General features: G+C 43.0%; 2 protein-coding genes across 9 annotated transcripts in view; one reads left to right on the top strand and one right to left on the bottom strand.

The window, feature by feature from the left end:
• Rnf24 (ring finger protein 24) overlaps positions 1–22,757 on the top strand; it is a 63,220-nt gene that overhangs the window by 30,643 nt on the left and 9,820 nt on the right. For 2 of the 3 annotated variants that reach the window (XM_042276267.2, XM_076570674.1), the window contains exons 2-6: positions 5,331–5,480; positions 9,413–9,455; positions 12,192–12,233; positions 13,038–13,117; positions 13,751–19,016. In XM_042276267.2, coding sequence (XP_042132201.1) covers positions 5,338–5,480; positions 9,413–9,455; positions 12,192–12,233; positions 13,038–13,117; positions 13,751–13,889 — 447 coding nt within the window. In that variant the 5' untranslated portion in view covers positions 5,331–5,337 and the 3' untranslated portion in view covers positions 13,890–19,016. Of the gene's footprint in view, positions 1–5,330; positions 5,481–9,412; positions 9,456–12,191; positions 12,234–13,037; positions 13,118–13,750; positions 19,017–22,757 lie in introns of those variants that run through there. The other variant, XM_076570675.1, reaches the window with a different exon arrangement.
• Positions 21,540–22,757, bottom strand: part of Pank2 (pantothenate kinase 2) — a 42,016-nt gene continuing 40,798 nt past the window's right edge. For all 6 annotated transcript variants that reach the window (XM_042276263.2, XM_076570673.1, XM_076570671.1 and 3 more), the window contains exon 7: positions 21,540–21,763. In XM_042276263.2, the coding sequence (XP_042132197.1) occupies positions 21,713–21,763 (51 nt within the window). In that variant the 3' untranslated portion in view covers positions 21,540–21,712. The remainder of the gene's footprint in view (positions 21,764–22,757) is intronic.

The following is a 22,757-nucleotide window of genomic DNA, read 5'->3' as shown; positions in this document are numbered from 1 at the left end:
GGTCCCCCCCCCCCCCGAGTTCTTTCTCAGTCTGTCAATTGTATATAGGAAGGCTGCTGATTGTTGTGAGTTGATTTTTGTCTCCAGCTACTTTGCTGAAAGTGTTTATCAGCTGTAGGAGTTTCCAGTGGAATTTTTAGGCCCACTTACATATACTATCATATCATCTACAAATAAAGATACTTTGACTTCTTTCTAGTTTGTATAACCTTGATCTCCTTCAATTGTCTTATTGCTCTAGCTAAGACTTAAGTACTGTGTTGAATAGATATGGAGAGATGGATAGTGTTGTCTTCTTCCTGATTTTAGTGAATTGCTTTGAGTTTCTCTCTATTTAAGATAATGTTGGCTATGAGCTTGCTGTAAATGACCTTTATTATGTTGAGGTATGTCCCTTGTATCCCTAATCTCTCCAGGACTTTATCATGAAGGAGTGTTGGATTTTGTCAAAGACCTTTTCTGATTCTAATGAGATGATAATGTGGTTTTTGTTTTTCAGTTTGCTTATAATGGACTACATTTGTGGATTTACATATGTTGAACCTTCACTGCCCGCCCCCCCCCCAATCTCTGGGATGAAGCCAACTTGATCATGGTGGATGATCTTTTTAATGTGTTCTTGTATTCAGTTTGCAAGTATTTTACTGAGAATTTTTGCATCTGTGTTCAAAAGGGAAATTGGTCTGTAATTTTATTTGAGTCTTTATGTGGTTTGGGTATCAGGGTAACTGTGGCCTCATAAAATGAATTGGGCGAAGTTCCTTCTGTTTCTATTTTGTGGGATAATTTGAGAAGTATTGGTATTAATTCTTTGAAAGTCTGATAGGATTCTGAACTAAAACCATCTGCCCCCATTTTTGTTTTGTTTGTTTGGTTTTTTATTGGTAGACTTTTAATTACTGCTTCTAAATAGAAGTAATAAATAGGGGTTATCAGTGTGTTTAAATTGCTTATCTGATCTTGATTGAACTACAATAGTGGTATGTGTACACAAGACAGTTATCCATTTCTTTTAGATTTTCCAATTTGGTGTAGTACAGGATTTTAAAATCTGTCCCTAGGATTCTCTGGATTTCCTTGATGTCCGTTAATTTGCTTCTTCTCTCTCTGCCTTTTCATTTGGCTAAGTAAAATTTGTCAATTTTAGTGATATTCTCAAAGAACCCACTCTTCGTTTCATTGATTCTTAGTATTGTTTTCATTATTACTGTTGTTTCTATTTTATTGATTTCAGCTCTGGGTTTTATATTTCTTGCCTTTTGAGTATGATTTCTTCTTTCAGTTCTAGAGCTTTCAAGTGCGCTCTTACTAGTATGAGATCTCTCCTTTTTTGTAATGTAGGCACCTAGTGCTTTGAACTTGCCTTGTAGAATCACCTTCATTGTGTCCCATAAGTCTGGGTATGTTGTATATATTCATTTTCACTCAATTCTAGAAAGTTTTTCATTTCTTTAATTTCTTGTCTTGACCCATTTTCATTCAGTAGTGAGTTCCATTTCCATGAGTTTGTAAGCTTTCTCTTATTTCTGTTGTTGTTGAAATCCAGCTTTAATCCATATTGGTCAGAGGGATGCAGGGTGTTATTTCAGTTTTTTTGTATCTGTTGAGACTTGACTTTGTGTCCAAGTATGTGTTCAATGAGCTGCTAAGAAGGAAGTATATTTTTTAGTGATTGGATGGAGTGTTCTATAAATATCTGCTAGGCTCATTTGGTTTATGTCATCATTAGCTCCAATATTTCTGTTTAGTTTTTGTCTGGATGACCTGTTTATTGGTGAGAGTGGAGTATTGAAGTCACCCACTATCACTTGTGAGAGTCAATGTGTAATTTAAGCTATGGTAGTGTTTCTTTTATGAATTTAGGTGCCCTTATGTTTGGTGCATAGAAATTAAGAATTACAATGTCCTCTTGGTAGATTTTTCCTTTGAGTATGTAGTGTCCTTCCTTATCTTTTCTGATTATTTTAGATTGTAGTCTATTTTGTCAGACATTAAAATGACTACACCTGATTGCTTCTTAGGTCCATTTGCTTGGAATATCTTTTTTCATCCCTTTTCTCTGAGGTGATGTCTATCCTTGATGTTAAAGTGTGTTTCTTAGATGCAGCACAAGGATGGGTCCTATTTTCTGTCCAGTCTGTTAGTGTGTGCCTTTTTGTTGAGGAATTGAGACCATTGGTGTTGAGAGTTATCGATGGAGCAGTGTAGGCGAAATTTTCCTGCCTCGCAGTCACTCTCAAATAAACACACTGAGGCTTATATTAATTATAAATACTCGACCAATAGCTCAGGTTTATCACTAACTAGCTCTTACATTTCAAGTTAACCCATATTCCTTATTTATGCTCTGCTACATGGCAGTACCATTATTAACATGGCACATTCATCTCCTGCTCCCTCTGCATCTGCCTGGCAACTCCAGACTCTGCATCTGCTACATGGCAGTACCTTTATTAGCATTCATCTCCTGCTCCCTCTGCATCTGCCTGGCAACTCCAGACTCTGCCCTTCTTCCTCCCAGCATTCTCCTAATCTGGCTGTCCAGCCTAACTTTATTCTGTTCAGCTATTGGCCAGTCAGCTTGTTTATTAAACCAATCATAACAACATATATTCACACAGTGTAAGAGAATATTCCAATTTATTCCTTGTATTTTCTGGGTGTGGTTAACCTCTTTAGTTTGAAGTTTTCCTTCTAGCATCATTTATAGGGCTGGATTTGTAGATATTGCTTAAATTTGGTTTTATCTTGGAATGTCTTATTTTCCCCATCTATTGTGATTGAAAGTTTAGCTGGGTATAGTAGTCTGGGATGGCATCTGTGGTCTCAGTTTGTAAAACATCTTTTTGTTCTACATTAGGCTTTAAAGTCTACACTGAGAAGTTAGGTGTTATTCTAATAGGTCTACCTTTATATTTGATCTTTTTCCCTTGCAGATTTTAATATTCTTTCTTTTTCTGTATATTCAGTGGTTTTGATTGTTGTGTGCCAAGGGGTATTTCTTTTCTTGTCTGGTCTGTTTTCTGTGCCTTTGCCCCAGGTTCCTTCTTTCTCTATTCCTAATCTTCTTAGATTTGATCTTTTCATAGTGTCTCAAATTTCCTGGATATTTTGTGCCAGGATTTTTTTTTTTTTTTTTAGATTTAACATTTTCTTTGACCAAGGTATCCATTTCTTCTATCATGTTCTCAATGCCTCTTCCCTCTCCTGTATTCTCTTGGTGAGGCTTGTCACTGTGAGATACCTGTTCATGTTCCTAAAATTTTTATTTCCAGGTTTTCCTCAGTTTGGGCTTTCTTTATGGATTCTGTTTCCACTTTCAGGTCTTGAATTGTTATACTCATTTCCTTCTACTTTTTGTTTGTGTTTTCTTAGATTTCTTTAAGGAATTTATTCATTTCCTCTTTAAGATCCTCTATCATATTTATAAAGACCGTTAAAGCCCTTGGCCTGTGTCTCAACTGTGTTGCAGTTCTCAGAGCCTACTGTAGCAAGGTTGGTGGGCTGTAGTGGAGACCTATTGTCCTGGCTGTTATTGATTGTGTTTTTATGGTGGTGTCTAGGCATCTGGGTTTGTGATGATTGTAATTCTAGGTGCCGATACCTTGTCTTTGTTGGGTGGGTGTTTGTTCCTTGGTTTTTGTTTCCTCTCTGTTTCTTAGGAGAGTGTGATATCTGTGTGCTGCCTAGTAGGAAATTCTTCTGGGATCCTGCTAGGTGTGACCACTGGGGGTTCCAAGTAAATGTGTTTCTAGGCATTGGAAGCTGACACTTGGGGATGGGTTTGGGGGAGTGGTTTGAAGGGGTTCACGGGAGAAAAGAAAGCAGGGTGTTCCCCTACGGTCTGCTTAATCCCCTAGGAAAAGAGGCAGAGTGAAGAGAGGCCACACAGGTGGTCTGCCAAAGAGCTGGGGGTGAGACTGGAGAACTGGATTTGTAGGAGACAGAGAGAGTGAAGATCAGCAGTTAGCCTACTTGCTTCTCTGGCAGGCTTGGCTTGCAGTTTCCCAGAAGATGCCTGGTGTACTTGGGGGCTGGGATAAAGAGAAGAGCAGGGGGAATGGCTGGAGGGGAAGATCTGGGTGATGTGCTGGAGATCAGGGGCACAGAGAGGGAAGGGAGGCCACAGCAGATGGTCTCCTACAGAGCTGGGGTGAGACTGGGTGACTGGGTTGGAGGAGAGGAGAGAGAGGTGAAGATCTACAGTGAGCTTACTTGCTTCCCTGGCCGGTGGGTTCCCAGAGAATTCAGTCCACTTTTTTTTTTTATGGCTGACTAGAACTCCATTGTAAGTGACAACACAATTGTTTACCTTTTCATCTCAATAGACATCTAGGCTTTTCCACTTTTGAGCAACAGTGAATAGTGACTTTGTTTTTAGAACTTTGGGATATATCACATGAAAATCCTATTTAACTTTTCATTTTGTTTTGTTTTGTTTTTGTAGACTCTCATAAGTATTGCTAGATAGCCTAGATATTCCTTGTGTAGACCAAGTTGGCCTTGAACTCACAGAAATCCACCTGCCTCTGCTTCTGAGCACAGGAATTAAAGGTGTATATTACCAAGCCCAACTCTTTTTTTTTTTTTTTTTTTGAGAAACTACCAAACTAACATTTGATGCTATATAATTATTTAATCCCGTCTTTCTGAGAAGTTTGTGGGTTATTGTTACTGTGCATGTCATGTGCCACAGCAGGGAGTCCACTTTCTCCCCTTACATGGGTTCTCAGGATGGAGCTTGGGTTGTCGGGCTTGCCACATGGCCAATCCACACGAGTTATTTTTCTTATATTACCATTATAAGTACTGGTAAATTATAAGGTAAATACTGCTACATAAGGGGGTGAGTTAGTAAGTTAAATAATCTGAGAAGTTTTGATTTTTTTGTACTTTGAGGCTTTTGTGTTGATTGATTACTGGCATTATTTCATGAAATGCCTTATGAATGAATGTAAACTGAAATGCTTTACGTTATCTAATAAAATTGGTAAATATTTGGTGTGATAAAGAAGGAAGGACAAGAATACTAATACTTTAGTTTATTTTAGTTCAGGTCAAGCATTAGAAAACTTTTGCCTCTTCATGTATGAATATATAATGCCATCTTGGTTCTAAGAGAGTTTAGGAGTTTGTTTTGGGGTGTTGAGGGGTTTGGTATGTTTCGGTTTTTTCTTTTGTTTTGTTTTTTTACCGTCTTGCTATGTAGCTTTGGGTAACCTCAAACTTATAGCAATCTTCCTGCCTCCTTCTCCTGAGGGCTGGGATTACAGACATGTACCACCACGTCTGTCCACACCTAATTCTTTTCTATCCTTTCTTTCCTACAGTTCATCCATGAGCTCAGATTTCCCACATTACAACTTCAGGATGCCTAATATTGGATTCCAGAATCTGCCTCTCAACATATACATTGTGGTTTTTGGCACTGCTGTATTTGTCTTCATCCTTAGTTTACTCTTCTGTTGCTACTTGATTAGGTAAGCACTTTTTATTGTTTTCTGATATTTCAGAATACATTAAACAGTTATTTCTACCATAAGGTCAGAATATGTGTAAGAATGGGCCAGCTTTCTAAGGCCATAGTGGCTTAGCATTTTGACTCTGAGTTGGTGTTCAGCAACCCACTTTTGTGCAGTCTTCAATCCTATCAGCTGATGAGGTGTTTTACTCTGTAGTAGAAAATGGTTTTCAGTAGTTCTTCCACAATATTAGCACCCCATCCAGATATACTTACATCATCATCATCATCATTTCCAAGATTTAATCTACTTTCTCTTTTTAAGTTTTGTTTTGAGACAGAGCCTCAGTCTGTGCATCCCTGACTGGTCTCGTACCCATTATGTAGACCAGGCTGGCCTTGAACTAATAGAGATCTACCTGCCTCTGCCTCGAGTGTCCTGATTTAGTCTACCGGAAGTTGCTCCTGTAGAAGGCATTTTGCATCACTGTCATCTGAAGTCATCATGAGTCAGAAGACAATGTCTTAAGACAAAAGCTATGCCTTAAAAAGCCTCTTGCAGCTTGTCTTTCAAGACTTTAAACACCTCTGTTGAGTATTCATGTAATTATTTATCTGCATAACACACTAAACATTCCACACTGCAAACATTAACCATACACAGAGACATAGGACAGAAGGGACCCTAAACACTTGGGGTGAGGTGATAGATTTTGTCACTGATGATTCATGCCTGGCTGAGTTGATATTATCTGAACACTTTTATCTTTTACATCATGAAATAGAGCCTAATTTTCAAAGCCCAAACTAACTTTATATGTAAGCCAAGTTTAGTAGCAAATACTTGTAATCTTAGCATTTTCAAGGAGGATCCAACATGATCAAGAATTTAAGTCCAGGCTGGGCGGTGGTGGCACACACCTTTAGTCCCAGCACTCAGGAGTCAGAGGCAGGCAGATCTCTGTGAGTTTGAGGCCAGCCTGGTCTACAGAGTGAGTTCCAGGACAGCCAGAGCTATATTTTGAGACCATGTCTCAAAAAAAAATAAATAAATGATATTCTTCAAAGAGCTTTTTTTTTTTTTTTTATAGTTAAACAACATGGAGTGAGGGTATTTGTGGGGTTGAGTTTTTATTGTTTTGTTTTGAAAAAGGATCTCACCCTGTAGCTCAGGCTAGCCTTAACTCTTGCTCCTCTTGCCTCAGCCTTCTGACTGCAGGGTTGTTACAGGTATGGGCCACCTGGCTGTAGTTTCTGATAATCTGACATGTGATTTTACATTCTTCGTGACAAATCTTTCCTGGCTGGGCATGATGGTCATGCCTTATAGCACTCAGCAGGTTAAGGGCTACTTCAGCTCTCTAGTGAGTTCCAGGCTGGCCCAGGATAGAGTAAGACTCTGTCAAAAAATATATTAGGAGAGCCAGGTGGCTCACACACACAGTCCTAATAATACTCAGGAGGATGAAGCAAGTCGGTCCTGAGTTCAAAGCCATCCTGAGCTACACAGCAAGACCCTGTCTCAAACGGGAGGGCAAGTGTTTGAAACAACTGCTGCATAGAAGCTTAGGATTCTAGTCATAGGTAGGTAAAAGCAAAAAGAATTTATAAATCAAGTCCCCTTTCCCCTTTCAGTACTAGGGTCATGCATGCTAGACAAGCATTCTATCACTAAGCTATAGTCTAGTCCCAGTACACCTGAGCAACAAATAATAATTATATTGGATTTTAGCCCATAAACCATAGACTAAATTGTGTAAATTTAGGGGTTTTGCTCTTGTTTTCAAACAGGATCTTTCTTTTCAGTCTTGACTAGCCTGGAGCTTGCTATATAGACCAGGCTAGCCTCAAATTCAGAGATCTGCTTGCCTCTGCCTTCTGAGTGCTGGGATTAAAGTTGGGTGCTGCCATAAATGTCTGCCTTCACTCTTATGTGTGAATTCCAATTAAATATACAAAGAATTAGGGCCACTGGGCAAGGGAGGTGGATGCTAATAGTGGAAAGAAGCTTGTGTGAAAAATAAGATAGGGACATGATTTTAACTTATCTCCCCAAGATTGTGTCAGAAAGGGTACAGTAGTAGTGACTTTATGGTTGACAATACCTGAACTGACCATTTTTAGTTAAGTGTCAACGGTTTGAACAGCTAAGGAACTGCCCCGATAATGGAGGCTACAGAGACAGTAGGTGTAAAATAGGATCCCAAGTTAGACTATTGCTAAGGAAAGGGCCATGCGTTAGTGAAAAAACCTTGTGGAATTCAGATGGGGCCTATTCTTGATAGTTGGCCGATGTCCTGTCAGTATTCTGCCATGCACTTTTCTAGTTGTGGTAACTATACTATGGTTCAATTGGGAAACAAGGGCAAAAGTATATGTGAACCGAGCATGGTGGTGCAGGGTCCTCAGGCAGGAAGTTCTTAAGTTCAAAGCCAGTCTGGACTACATAGTAATACTCTGTCTCAAATAAAAAATAGAGACTCTATACATTTTGTATGTTTGTTTTAGAATAAAAGTCTTTTATGTGCATGTATCTACATGAATTTATGTGCACCACATGAATGCAGGTGCCTGTGGAGGCCAGATAGTGTTGGAACTGAAATTATAATCAGTTGTGAGCCATCTGATGTGGGTGCTGGGAATGAAACGCAGGTCCTCTTCAAGAGCAGAAAGTGCTCTTACTTGCTCAGCCATCTCTCCAGCCCCTAGAATAGAGCATTTTATTAGCATAGTGTTGACACAGTTTCCTGGGGTCCTCTCAACAGAGTCCAGACAACAGAATGTCCCCTCGGGCCTGTCCACGGAGGCCTCTTCCTAGCTTCTGGTCACAAACAGCAGTCTCTCGATTTCCTTGGCTTATGGGTGCTGTTTATCCTCTGCTCTGCAATCGCTTGGTCACGTGGCCTCTTTCCTGTCTCTGCCTAAGGAAATCCTGCCTAAGGTATCTCTAAGGATACCAGTCACCCCAGATCAAGCAAGGGTTCGGAGTTTTTGAGGGATGTCATTGGAACCAGTATGCAAGGACAGGAAGGTGGACCACTGGGGCAGTGTGCAGAGTCTATGAGAAATCCACAGGTTGCATATGGCAGTTGATATCAGACACATAACTACTGCATTCTTAGGGAAAAGAGGATCTTAATGAATGTTATGAAGTCAGTAAAAACCAGGATAGGGATTTAAAAAAATCTAGAACCCTACCTCACAACACACAAAGTCTAGGTTCAGGTGGATCTCAGCTCTAAATGTAATAGGTAAAATAGTACATGATTTTTCAGAATGTGGGACATGGCCTTGAGAATGTCTTATGTAGCCAACCTTGAACTTTTGATCCTTCAGCCACTGTCTCCTAAGTGCTGGGATAACAGGTTTTTGTCTTCAAACATTGGCTTCAGGAGAATTAACTTCTTAATCTTTGGCCAGGCAGACATTTCTGTAACTAGATACAAAAAGAATCCCAGTTAGGGACTATAGATTGGAAGAAACCAAACACAAAGGAGGGTGCACCAAGCAACCCATGCATGAGCCTGAAAGCCGACATAGCTAATCTACATTGATCAGTGATAAAAGGCCCAATAGGGCCAGTGAAGGGTGGACACTAATTGGGAGGGATCATTTCAGAAGCTTCAGGGATGCTAGGAATAACCTATATTGTGATGTGGTTATTATACAAAATCCAGCAGATGCATTTTTTAAATTTCTGAACTGTGTGTTTAGTTTTTATACTTTATTGAATTTGAATGTGTTTTAAATTGTTTTTAATTAAGAATAATGAGGCAAATTAACTAAGTAAACTTCCCTTAACACACAAAATTCTTATCTTCATTAGAGTATCTGATGTATTGAGATTCTTGTTTCAGTGAGATTTTACTAGAACTTAGAATGGGTGCTATCTCATGGTTTGCAGCTACTTTCTATGAAATCTCAATATCACTGCTCATTTGTGTCTTTTAGGCTAAGACATCAAGCACACAAAGAATTTTATGCCTACAAACAGGTGAGAAATTTAATTACAATTAGCTTTTATTGTGCTTTTCAATAAACTTTGAGACTGTGATTCCATAGTTTAAACTGGGATTAGCTTAACATGGGTTCCTCTTAGCTTTTTATTTGCCAGTTTGCAGCACAGAATAGATCAATTTGATTTTCTCATGTGATCTTCTTTTATTAGGATTATTTGAAGCTATAGAAAATTTAAATGATAGAATAAAATGACAGATTTGCAGCCCATATTTGCTGAAGAAAAAAATGTTGTCATCTGTAACCCTTCAAGTTACCACTGACTTAACAGTGCACATCCCACGAATGGGTCTTCCTCCTTCATGAACAAAACAGCAGCTGCTCAAAGCAGACCAGCTGTGTTTCTGCCCTTTCTCCGGGTCACCAGCCGTCACTGTTCTCTTCCTCAGTCACCAGCCGTCACTGTTCTCTTCCTCAGTCACCAGCCTTTTGCCCATGTTTCTTACAATCCCAGCTGGCTTTCGGTGGTGGTGGTGGCAGGTTCTGAAGTGAGCTCATTGTGCACCTGTTCATGACCACTGTGTTTCTCTCCAGCACTACCATGGCAGTCTAAGACAGTTGAATGTTGTAGTTGTCTACATGAGTGAATCTTTTTGTCTCAATTCTACCATAATCTTGAATATCTACAAAATGTTTGCATATAAGTTAACTATAGAGTAAAATTGGCCTTGATGGTCATTTAATAGGCAAAAGTGACTGGGAACTAATCAAGTGAGGTAAACAGTAAACGTGATTCCTAAGATGAATAAGATTTTTAGCACATCATTCTGTGGCGGGATGGTAGGCTTGCTTGTAATTTCTGAAAACATGATTTGCTTTCAAAATCATTTTCTATTTGAATGTCAAACATTCAAAATTCAGACATTTTCACCAAATTTAACTTGTCTTATTTTCCCATTTAAGATAAACTTAAGGTGGGCGGTAGTGGCGCACGCCTTTAATCCCAGCACTTGGGAGGCAGAGCCAGGCGGATCTCTGTAAATTCGAGGCCAGCCTAGTTTACAGAGTGAGATCCAGGAAAGGCGCAAAGCTGCACAGAGAAACCCTGTCTCAGGAGTGGAGGGGGGAGATAAACATAAATAGCTAGGTGTAGTGGCACAGATCTTTAATCCCAGCACTCAAGAGGCAAAGGCAGGTAGATCTCTTTGAGCTTGAGGCCAGCCTGGTCTACATAGTGAATTCTAGGGTAGTCAGAGCAACAGAGACCCTGTCTCAACCAACCCCCACAAGCAAAAAAAAAAAAAAAAAAAAAAAAAAAAAAAGATAAAACGTAAGTTTATTCTGGGTTGGGGAACTCAATGCTCAAAGAGCACTTGCTGCCCTTGCAGAGGACCCAGGTTTGATTCCCAGCACCTGTGTGGCTTACGACTAACTCCGGTTCCAGGGGATTTGACTGTCTTTTGCCCTCCATACATACAGGCACATACATAGTGCACAAATACACATGCAGGCAAAGAACCCATGCTCATCAAAATAAAATAATTTTACATGTGTGGGTGTTTTGCCAGCATGCTTGTCTGTACCATGTGCATGCCTGGTACCCTCAGGCCAGAAGAGGGTATGAGGGCATCAGATCCCCTGAGACTGGAGTTACAGAAGGTTGTGAGCCGCCATGTGTGTGCTGAGAATTGAACCTGGGTCCTCTGGAAGAATAGTCAATGCTCTTAACTACTGATATCTCTCCAGCCCCAAAATATTTTTTTAAAGATGAGTCTGTTTTCAGATTTTTCTTTTTTGATGGAATCCTAGCCATGTCACATTCATTTTGGCTGATGCTTGTTTGTTACCACACACCCAGGGCAAATCAAGATGAAATTTTTCTGAGGACATGGGTGTATAATAATAAGAAAGCTTCCGAAATTAAAATTGACTTTACATTTTAATATTTTATGAATCACTAATTCTCATCAGCCAGTGCTGCTTTACCAAACTGTGGTTATTGCTTCCGCTCATTTCATCACAATCCAGATGAGCATGTGTTAATGTCTTTCCCAAGATTTGCTCTACTCTCAAAAAGATTCAGTAGAGCTAGAGATGTAGCTCAGTTAGCAGAAGCTTACCGAGCATGCACAAGGTCCACTCCTCAGTACCACCTAAACTGGGCGTGGGTACATACCTGTAACCCCAGCCATTCAGGAGGTGGAGACAAGATCTGAGGTTAGAAGTCATTATTAGCTACATAGTAAGTTCAAGACCAGCTTGAGCTACACGAGACCGTATCTTTAAAAACATTAAATTAAAAACAGTGCTTTTCAGAGTATTTAAAAGAATGTTGTTAAACCCAGCACCCAGGAAGAGGCAGACAGCTCTCCATGAGTTTAAGGCTAGCCTGATCTACCTAGTGAATCTCAGACTAGTCCTGTGTAAAAAAAAAAAAAAAAGAAGAAAGAATATTCTGTTTCAAAGTGAAAGAGATTATTTGTAATTTGAATGTGAGGAAAATGGGATATTATATATATATGTATATATATATACACACACATACACACACACATATATATATATATGGTTTTTACCTGCCTGTGTAATATACACATATAAAATATGCATATATTTCTTAGCAGAATTGAGAAATTCTTCAATCACTTCTGTGCACATGGCAGTGGGATTGAAACCCTAGCCTAGTACATGCTAGGCAAATACTGTGACCACTGGGTAAAGGTACATGCCTACGTATGTGTGTGGGCATAAGAGCATTTTTTTTATCTTACAGGTTATATTAAAAGAAAAAGTAAAAGAATTGAATTTACATGAGGTAAGTTGCTTTTAAGTATTATAATCTTTCCTTGAGCCTTGATTTTCTAATACATGTGGTATGCTTGAATACCTTCCTTTTCAGAAGCTGAAAAAGATGGGCACCTTCCTCTTTCCCTCTCCCTACATCCTAGCCTCTCCTGTGATAATACCGTAAGGTACATTGTGTATTGTCACTGTGTCCAAACACCTGCCAGCACTTAAAGAAGAGAGAGTTGATTGTGGCTCCTAGTTTGGGGATTCATTCATCATGGTGAAGACCTGGCAGCCAGAAAAGCTTGAGCAATTGTAGGCACACGAGCAGCTCACACTATGGACTCCAGTAGGAAGCAGAGAAACAAACACTGATGCTCACCAGGCTTTCCTGCCCCTTCTCTCTACATATTCAGTGTGGTACACACTTAAGGTGTGACTTCCTCCTCAGTTCGACCTCTCTGGAAATACTTAGTGTATCCTAGGTGATTTCTAAAAGCCAATCAGTGGTTAACCATTACACCAAGTCTCAAGATTTTTTCAGAGGCTGGTTTTGAAATAGGTTCTCATTTGTAGCCCAGGTTGTCCCTGAATTCACAATTGTGCTTCAGCCTCCTAAGGGCTTACAGGCACAACTCAACATGCCCACTTTAAGGATTGCTTCTAATAGTTCTGTGTGCTGACTCTAACTACAGATGTAGTCCAGAGTGTGCGGCCTGATCTTCACTAGGAGCCTCAGGGAAGCCCTGTGTCCTGTTGCTTAGCTGAACTTCGGGACCCCACACCGTGTTTTGTGGTCGACACTGGCCTCACTTGTGACTTTACCTTTCAGCTCTGTGCTGTGTGTCTAGAAGACTTCAAGCCTCGAGATGAACTGGGGATTTGCCCATGTAAGCATGCCTTCCACAGAAAGTGAGTATTGCCATGGACTTATTTAATGTGATTCGGCTTACTGTGAGCTATGGGGCATTGCCAGCCAGGCCTGACGGCTTCACAGTTGGTCTGTAATGCAGAAAGCTGACAGCGCTGCACAGGGTGGGGCACAGGCGTGTGTACGTGACATTAGGAGGGACCGGGGAATGGAACATGACTACCACTGCAGGCTCGGGCAGAGATCCAGCCCACCCTACACCTCTATAAACAGCTCTCCAGCTGGAACTTTCCAACAACTGTTTCCATCTCTTGAAGCTGTATTTTAATCAAAACCAGTTATTTTAAGTCCCAATAAATAGTGTGGCTATACATGGTGTTGTAGGGCCACCTTCCTTTTTACAGACACATTCATATTCCCTTCAGAAAAAATGGGTTTCTTTTATTAGAATTTTTTATTTTTCCTGCTTTCCTTCATCAGCATACTTTATAGGAAGACATGCATGACTCACAGTGTCTTGTGCTGGTTGTGGTACCTTTGTTACTTTGTGGGAGATAGAAAGCTCTGGCTTGTCAGAGGGTGATGTGGACAAGAGGGCTGAGATCCCACCCCAGACTCCTGGCGTACTCTAAGTCTGGAGCTGATGTCTTCCACCTGGCTGTCTTGTTCTGCAGGTGCCTTGTTAAGTGGCTGGAAGTCCGCAAAGTGTGTCCCCTGTGCAACATGCCAGTGCTGCAGCTGGCCCAGCTGCACAGTAAACAGGACCGTGGTCCCCCTCAAGAGCCCCTCCCTGGGGCAGAGAACATTGTATAGCCCGCTGCAAGGATCAAACTTGCTGGATACATCAGTGTGGAGCCAGGAGGAATACAGCAGACTTTGCTTAGGCTGCTCTCTGCCTGGGGCACCCACTGTCACTTCCTTTGCCTCATGAAGAACTCTTGAGCCAGGCATGCTGAGACCCTAGGCATCTGGATCTTGTGACAACCAAAGCACTCTGACATCACCCTAGGCAAGAGGAGTGGATGAGCCTGCAGGTTTGGTTTCCGAAGTCTCCTGAGCATCTCTTACTGTCTCCCAGGCACCTCCACATCAACCAGAAGGGAAGATAACACAGGTGTTGAGAACGGGACTGAGAATGGGACTTTAAGGCCATACCCACCTGTGTGTGGACCTGTAAGCTGCTGCGTCTGCTGCCACAAACCCTCTTGGCATCCTGAGTCGTGGAACCAGCTGTTCCATCAGCTGAAGCACAACTGGCTGCTAGTGTTTGGTGAAGCAGCCTCTGCAAGACTCTTCAGGTTCTGTTCCTTTAATAAGGCCTGCTTGGAACCTGAAGACTATGGGAGCAGCAGCAGCAGAACTCACCACACATACCAGTTCACACTTGCTGTCAAATCTTCCAAGTTAAAGCCATTAGATACACTTGGAAAGGCCTGATCAGGAGCCGTTCCTCTGTTTTCCCTACTAGTCATCAGTAATACCCAGAAGGAGCTTGACCCTGAACCTCCATTGTCTTGTGTAACCCAGGAGCCAGGGTACTGCTCAAGTACCCCACAAATGCAGTATGACTCCATTATAGCTGCTGTCCTCAGCCCACTGGCTGAGGAGTCTCTCTGGGCCCCTCAGATGGCTCCAAAGAGGAGCTGCCTTCTCAGCAAGGCCAGTCCCCATCCACCTGGATGACCAGGACGCCGACACTTTGCTTCTCTCCTCTTCTCTTCCTACCTTCCTCTCTTCTCCTCTTCTACATAAGAAAAATGTCTTGCTACATTTTTAAACATTTATCCCAAATAAGCTCTCTATAATTCTGAAGCCAGTGAGCCACTTGGAGTTGTAAATAGTTTGAGCAAGCTCCTGCATGGCTGGCCTTCTATTGGTGTGTACCTCAGTTATTTGGACTTCAGATCCCTAACTGAAGGTGTTTTTATAGGAGAAATGCATGCTGCTCTTTGGCTTTTTCTGTCCAACTTTTCTAGAGATAATTGCCTCCAATAGGCCTTGTGGACACTGTAAATTAGCCGTGTAAAGCACAGAACATTCTTTTTACACAGCTTGTTCTCCCCTCCCTCGTCACAACAGTGCCACTGTAATGCCTCATCAACTGCCCTGCCCTGCTGTCCCAGTTGTGAGGAAGTTTTGCAGGAAGTAGTCTGGCGTGGAGAGGATTGGGGTGGGGGATGGGGGGGCTTTGCTACTCTGTTCTTGGCATTTACCCAATCTTAGAATGAGAGGGGACCTGCCTCTGCCTCCAGTAGCTGAGGTCAGATGGGGAAGAAAATTCCTATTTGTCTAACAAGTGCTAAAGGAAGCCAAATGGTACAAACACCCCTATAGTCCCAGCGGAGGCAGGCAGGGTCACAAATTTGAGACCAGCCTTGGCTTTATAGTGAGATCCTCTTTGCAAAGGGGGACTAGGGGGTAGTTCTTGGCAGAGTCCATTTGGAAAATTACAAATCTGGTTGGTGAGAATTGCCTGTCCTCATCTGGATTCCTATACAGAGCAAGGAAGTGAGAACCATTTTCTGAGAGCCTTAGCCTGATTGGCCCCAAGAATTCATGCCTATGTTCCTCTTGCTTCTATTATGTTTGTAGCATCAGAGTCAAATGCCAAACACTCGGTTTACAGTGAAATGTTTTCAATGACCAATGCCAGAAGTGGGCTTCTTCTGGCCTAGTTTTGTTATAGGCTATATCCGTCATTTCATATTGCATTAACTGGATACAATAAGGAAATGCCCCCTTAAAGATTACCATATGGTCAGTACTGTAAATTATTACTACTCACAGCTTTTACAGAATCCCGACCTTTAGCTGCAGCCTTTTCTATCCCTGTCCTTACTACTAAAAAGCCAGCTTCACCAAAGCTCTGTATTTGTAAAGGCAAAGTTGCTCCTCGGACCTCCAGACAGGTTGAGGTGCTTGGTGTGCAACCTGAGTTAGCATTAGAGGACTACTGGGGGTGCTTTGCTCTGCACCAGGACCCCCATTCTGCTGGGCCTGAATGAGGTCCCCTAAGCGTTTCTGCCCAGCCGCTATTCATGTGATTGCTTCCTAAGACATTCCTTGAGCTGGAAGCTGCAACTGGGCAAAGTATGCTTCTCATCTCCTTGGCTTGGTGATCACCTCCTGCTGCAGCAGCCCAGCCATACCTCTCCCAGTCGTTCTGGCCCTTGCTAGCCACAGCAACCCAACATTTACACCTGATGTCTAGGTCCCTTCACCAGTGTTCCCTGTGCATCTGCAGTTGGCTGAGCCGTACTCTGCTCAGGCCCAAACCTGCAGTGAGGCCATCATTTCCTGAGTTTCTGGTCATCTTTATGTGGATATGTGAGGATTTTGGTCTACTCTTGGACTATTTGAACTCAAGTGTCTTAGGGGCTATGGGTTAGTGGAGCATAACTCAGCCCTAGCTGGACTTCATGTGATCGTTGTTACCTGGGAGTCAATTGAATTCAGCTGGCATTGGAAATGAAACAAAACCTACCATAACCAGATTCCTACTTGAGTCACTCTAACTTAGGAGAAGTTGACATCTGTTTTGCTTTGCCAAATGTAATTTAGTTTGGCCTATCTCTGACCATTAAGGTTCTTGTAGCATGTGCTTACCTAACCAGGAAGCAGGACAAAACAGCCAGGTAGGACAGATGGCCTCTGGGTGAGGTTTATACTGAGGAATACAGGGGCCCTCCCACCATTGCCAAATACTGTTCTTGACAAGACTTGACAAAAGATCTTTTCCATGGCTGTGTTCCAAAGCATGCTATCTGACTTCAAACAGCTGTGCTGAACACCTCCAGCACTTATTTTCTGGGAATTTGAGATGTCCATAGAGGGTTCCAGGGAGATCTATGCAGAAGGGCTTGCACTAGTTTGAATTGTCCACTCACTGCTCACTTGCTTTGTGCTTTTCTTCAAGTCAGCCTCTCAAGAGCCTCCTTTCCTTAGCCACCATCCAGAAATTGTAGCAGGGTTCCTTGAAGACATGCCAGTCCAGTCTGGTGGGCACAGGCATGGGGGAACCAGGAGCTGCCAATAGCACATACCTTCCTGGTGACAAACTCAAGAACTTCCTGAACTATGGGGCAATCTTTGAGACAGGTTCTATGTACTCCCAGTTGTCCTGAAACTGTAAACCAGGCTGACCTCAAAATCAGATCAGTTTCCTCTGCATCTGCTGCAGTTAAAGGTGGAGCACCATGCCTAGCCTCCACACTGAATCTTGACTTGGTTGCTCAGTCTTCCTTTGAGTCCTTGAATAGGTAATTCTCCACAAAACTCACATATCACAGTAGTTGTCTTCCTTGCAAAACTCTGTGCCATGAGCACTCAATTCATTAATGTTCCTTTTGTCTCCTTGCAGGGGTGGGGTGTGTGGTGTGTGTGCATGGTACACACACACATACATGTTGAGAGACTTTATACAGAGAGCCATCCCAAGTTAAGGAATCTATATGAAAGGTGAGCCAGAAGCAGAGGCTGTTTTTGCATTCACATTCCTTTTGTGTAGATTGTATCCCTTACCCCTAATGAAACAGCACAGCTGATTTCCCTACGTACCCCCTCCAGGATGACAGTCTTCCCCTTAGCACTAAACAGTCTCGGGTGCCTGGACCACTCTGGTCACTTAGGAGAACAGGTATCCAGGTAGAGGTCTCCTAAGTCCCCGGGCTAAGAGTCATTACATCTCAGTGTCTGCAAATGAGACACTACAGAAGCAATGCTTCCTACAGAAGTCTCCCTCAGCCAACTTTCTGATGAACAGAAATTGCTTTCTTTCTAAGTTCATTTCTGCCCTCTTCTAACATAAAAATGAAAGCAGCCTCCTCCAGGCAACCCTAAGGGGGAAAGCAGACATGTGCCTTGCTCTTCAGCATCCACCACCCAAAGTCTTTGCCCACTCACCTGCTTCCCTGCAGCCCAAGCAGCAGCCCAGTGAATAAAGTGTGTCTGTGCTCACCCAAGATGAACCTTGAAAAGAGGAGACCTATCCTTCTGGTACTTCACACAACCTGTAGCCTGGTTAATCGCCTAAGAGCACTGGCCGCTCTTCCAGAGGGTCCAGGTTCAGTTCCCAGCACCCACATGGTGGCTCACAACTTCAATCTGTAACTTCAGTTCCCGAAGATCTCTTTCTGGCATTTGTGGGCACCAGGTACACACACATACATGCAAGCAAACACTCATACACATAAAAATGAATCCTTAAAAAAAATACCTACAATGGAAGCATCACAGTATCTGACTAATTCTTAGGGAAGAGGACCTGAAATGCCAGGTAAAGACTTTTTTTAAAATAAGATTAACAGGACTTGGGTACACTAATTAAGTTGAACACTTGTCAGCCTGTTTTCAAGTTCAGCTTTAGAATCCAAATTGCTGCAAGATGCTTTGATTCTAGTTAGACCAAGCAAGTATCTACATTCTTAGTTCCTTTGTTCACAGGGTCAGGGAGAATACCCCTGCTGTTTCAAAGACACAATGTGGCTAAGAACATGGCCCCACCAGTGTTAAGGGACTTGTGCAGTTGAAACTTCAGCACCACCCACTCCACTCCAGCCTGGCTGGTGTGGAGAAGCAGAGCATCTTCCTGGTGATGGCCTGGAACTGATGCCTCTGGGTCTTTTGACAAGTCATGACCAGGAAAGTGGGAGAGTGGCACTTTAGTCTTGTAGTTTAGCCCTTTGGGGCTCATTTCCTAGATATAACTCCCTCAAAAAAGGTTTATGAAATGCTGAACCTCAGGTTTCATAGACTGTTTGTACACTAAGAATTCTGCAGCAGAATATTTTTAAACATTGGTTTTTTGTAAGCTATATTTTTGTATATTTAATTGCTATTTTAAAACTTTAATGCATTTTTTGCTAATCACTTGTTTAAAAATAAAACATGCATGTATGTAATTGACCCAAACACTGTAAATAAAGGGCAGATTTTGAAATACTTTGTATTATGTGCTTGTCAACTTATGCATTGGTAGGCATGAAACTGATAGACTGACAACCTCTGACCAGTCCTCTGGTGTGGGATAAAAGGTGGGGCACACTGGTGGGGGGAACTGCATCAGGCCTCAGTGACAGCAAGAAGCCAGATCACACCATCTACTCCTATTGTAACCACCAGCACTTGGGGTGGTTTGTTGTATAGCTTTGTCCTTTGATAATCCACAACACTTCTAGAACTTGCCCCAACCTTAACCCTCAACGTCCTGTACAGTGGCTGTTTCCTCCCTTAACACTCACAAGGCAGTGAGCAGCTCCCTGGTGCTCAGCTTGAGCCCATGCCTATACCAAGGCCACACAGAATCCTGGACCTACCTCTAGGCACCCTTGTAACCCTTCTATCACTCCTGTCAAGTGCCTGTTTAGCACCTTGCTCTCTGGTTCCCAGGTCTCCTCACCCCAGGTTGTTTTCCCTGTAGCCTGCTCCTTCACTGCCCATTTCCACATTTTCTCATGCTCTGGGGGTTCACTGACTCCTCACTTTCCCACCTAGATTCACATCCTCTGCTTTGTCTCTAATTCAAATGCCCTCTCTTGCTTTGGGGGTTCTCAAAACCAGGCACTCTGAAATCAAACCTAGGTGTCCTCAGTACCTCCTGTCTCTTACCTCCTACATCCAGCCCCTGGGGCCCACAAAACATTTCCTCTTCACACAGGCCATCCTTCTCCCATCTTTCTCTGTGCTCCATGGTCACAAACCCTCCTTTCTACCTAAGTGGGAGGAGTGAGATGGAACTTTCGGCCACCAAAGGAACTAAGGAACTAGACAGATGAGAGAAAAGATGCTTCCAACAGCCACTGGGTGCAGCTGACAGGTCAGAGGTGGCCATGAGATACAATGGTACATTTCTGAAGACGACACTGGGACCAACAGGAAGACAGCTTAGGGAGACCCACAGTTGAACTTGAGAGTGGAACTGTCAGAGTAAGTCAATCAGGAGACAGCTGCCAGGGAAGCAGGTTAGAACTGGCTAAGATGAGGCCCTCAAACACCCTTTGTATTTACACTGGAGTTGTACTAGTGGTGCACATTTATAATCCCAGCACTTCAGATCTGGAAGCAACCGGATCAAATCAGCAGTTCAAAGCCAGCCTCAGCTATACTGCAGAATTGCAAGCTTGAGGTTACCTTGGACTACAGGAGACACTGTCTCACAAAATAAAAGAACCCTTCCATGGAATGACACTGGGCTGAACATAATGAGGGAAGAGGAGACATAAGTAGTGAGGGGTGCACAACAGAACAGTACCATTCATCCCCTTGCTTGTGACCGTGGCTTGCTCTTCAATGTAAGAAGACAGAGTAACGAATACAAAGCACTGGCCACAACTGTCAAATAGCCAAGGTGTAGACAACACAGCTCAGGTGCTTGGTAAGCCAGCCCCAGGGCAGTGGTGACTTCACAGGAGTCACCCAAAGGGGTGGTAGGGAAAACTAGAACCCTGCACAAGCGGAGAAACTTCCTGGCACTAATGGTAGGTGGAAAGTCAGATTTGAGGAGTCTCAGCCATCCCTGCAACAGCCCAATGGCACAAGAAGTCCAATAGGCCAAAGCACATGTTAAAAGGCAGCTGTCCCTATGGGAATTAGGAACCGTCAAGGAGACTAGCCAGCCAAGTCCATCCCCTGAGCTCCCATGGCCCAAACCAACAAGAGCCTTCTGTTGCCCTAAAGCTGGCATCAGAACCCACAGCTGAATGGCAGACACACATTCCTAGACAGAGTTTAAGGTCTCCATTCCAGCTGCAAGGCTACTGTGGACAGCCCCTTCCTTGCCTTCAGCTGCAGTGCAGCTCTTAGTGTACATAGTATGAAAGCAGGGAGAGCGTCTTAATTCTGCACAGAAGAAAGGTCCAGCCCCTATCAAGAGTGACTCCCAGCCTGGCCATCTCAGCAATCTTCTGAGTCAACTCCCCACACGTACCCCACATGCCAGTATGCTGAAGACCATAAGTTATTCGGTAAACATTGTTCCTCCTCTGCCACTCAGTATAAAAGGATAAGCACCCTTCCTGCCCATCTGGCACTTCTTACCCATGTCCATCAGGTCCCTAATCACCTACCCAAGAGAATGCGACCAGAGTCTTGTCTTACCACACACACCTAAGGGTTGACAGTGTAAAGGATAGGAAGTACCCTTCCAAAATTCCTGTTGAGCATGAGGTGCGGAACAAACCTGCCAAGTTTGCAGAACCTTGAAATAAACCATCGTCAGTATGTTAATACCTCCAAGGGGCATACTGATGAGACTGGTTAGATTATAGCACACACTTCAGCAGGACAAGCAGTCAGCTGCTGGCAGGAATACAGACAGCTCTGCTTTGCATACCCAGTGAGTGGGTGATGCTGAGAGTTCAAAGCACCTTGGAGTTAAGAGTGCTACCCTGAAGAACAACAGCTTATAAACAGCAACTCTTCATACTGTCTAGACAGGGAAAAAGAAAAAAATTCCTTACTGGTTGCTAGGTTAGACAGAATTTTAAGAATTTATCTTGATGACTTAGAAAAATACATTTGTTTCTTGCTCTGATTTGGGTAATACACGATCATAAAACATAAATCTCTTTAAAAGAAAAAAAATACAGAAGTCCACAGATGCCCCTGTGGTAAGTTTCAGGAAGTCCTCTGGGTAACAGTCAGGGTATCTTCAACAGCTCAAGGAGTGCACCAACGGCTCCAAAATAACCCTGGAAAAAATGATAGACCACAAGTCAGATCATTTTTAAAATTATGTCTAAATATGTATGGGAAGTGTGCATGTGAGTACAGGTGCACAGAAACCAGAGGCGTCAGGTACCCTGGTGCTAGAGTTAGTTAGACAGTTGTGAGCCACCCACCATTGGTGCAGAGAATGAAATTTAGGTCCTCTGCAAGAGCACTGTGTACTGTCAGCCCGAGCCATCCCTCCAACCGCATGAGGTCATTTTTAACTCCCACAAGTATAATTACTATATTAAGTAAAGCTAGCATGTCCCTTTGACTCCTGACCCATTTGGTCCCTGAGCACAGAGCACATGCAGTCTGGAGAACCCTAAGGAACGCCCTTCAGGGAGGGCTGGATACTGGAAATGCCCAACAAGAATAGTAGGCACTATGGCAGCTGAGAGAAACAAAGCTCAGATCTGGCAAGGATTTTGTTCTGGTTAGTTTTTTGGGCAGTGCTATCCCTGGGTGGGCAGGTGGTCCTGGGTTCCATAGAAAGCAGGCTGAGCAAGCATGAGGAGCAAGCCAACACGCAGCATCCTCCATGCCCTCTGCATCAGCTCCTGCCTCCAAGTTCCCACCTAGTTTGAGTCCCTGCCTTGGCTTCCCTCAAGGGATTGTTACCAGGGATATGTAAGCCAAATAAAACTTTCCTTCCCAAGCTGCTTTTGGTTACAGTGTTTATCACAGCAATAAAACCCCAATGAAGACAGATGGTGGCTGTCCAGTCCTGGGGCAAAGGCTTGTCCATTTCCAACAGCCAAAGACTGAAGGAGAGAAGAGACACTTAGGCTTAATCCCTGAGTGGTCTGAAAGGGAGGGGGAAGTGGAAAGAGTGCAAATCTGCCTGGACAGGAGGGCATCAGGGTGGAAGGTGAGTTCAATAACCTGGTCTGCAGAGCTTCAGACCAGCCCCACTACTTAGGGAGACCAAGTTCAAAAAAATAAAAATTAAAAAAAAAAAAAGAAGGCACATGC

The sequence above is a fragment of the Peromyscus maniculatus genome, chromosome 4 (assembly GCF_049852395.1).
Source record: "Peromyscus maniculatus bairdii isolate BWxNUB_F1_BW_parent chromosome 4, HU_Pman_BW_mat_3.1, whole genome shotgun sequence".
NCBI lineage: Eukaryota > Metazoa > Chordata > Mammalia > Rodentia > Cricetidae > Peromyscus > Peromyscus maniculatus.
This window is presented reverse-complemented; position numbering and strand designations above follow the sequence as displayed.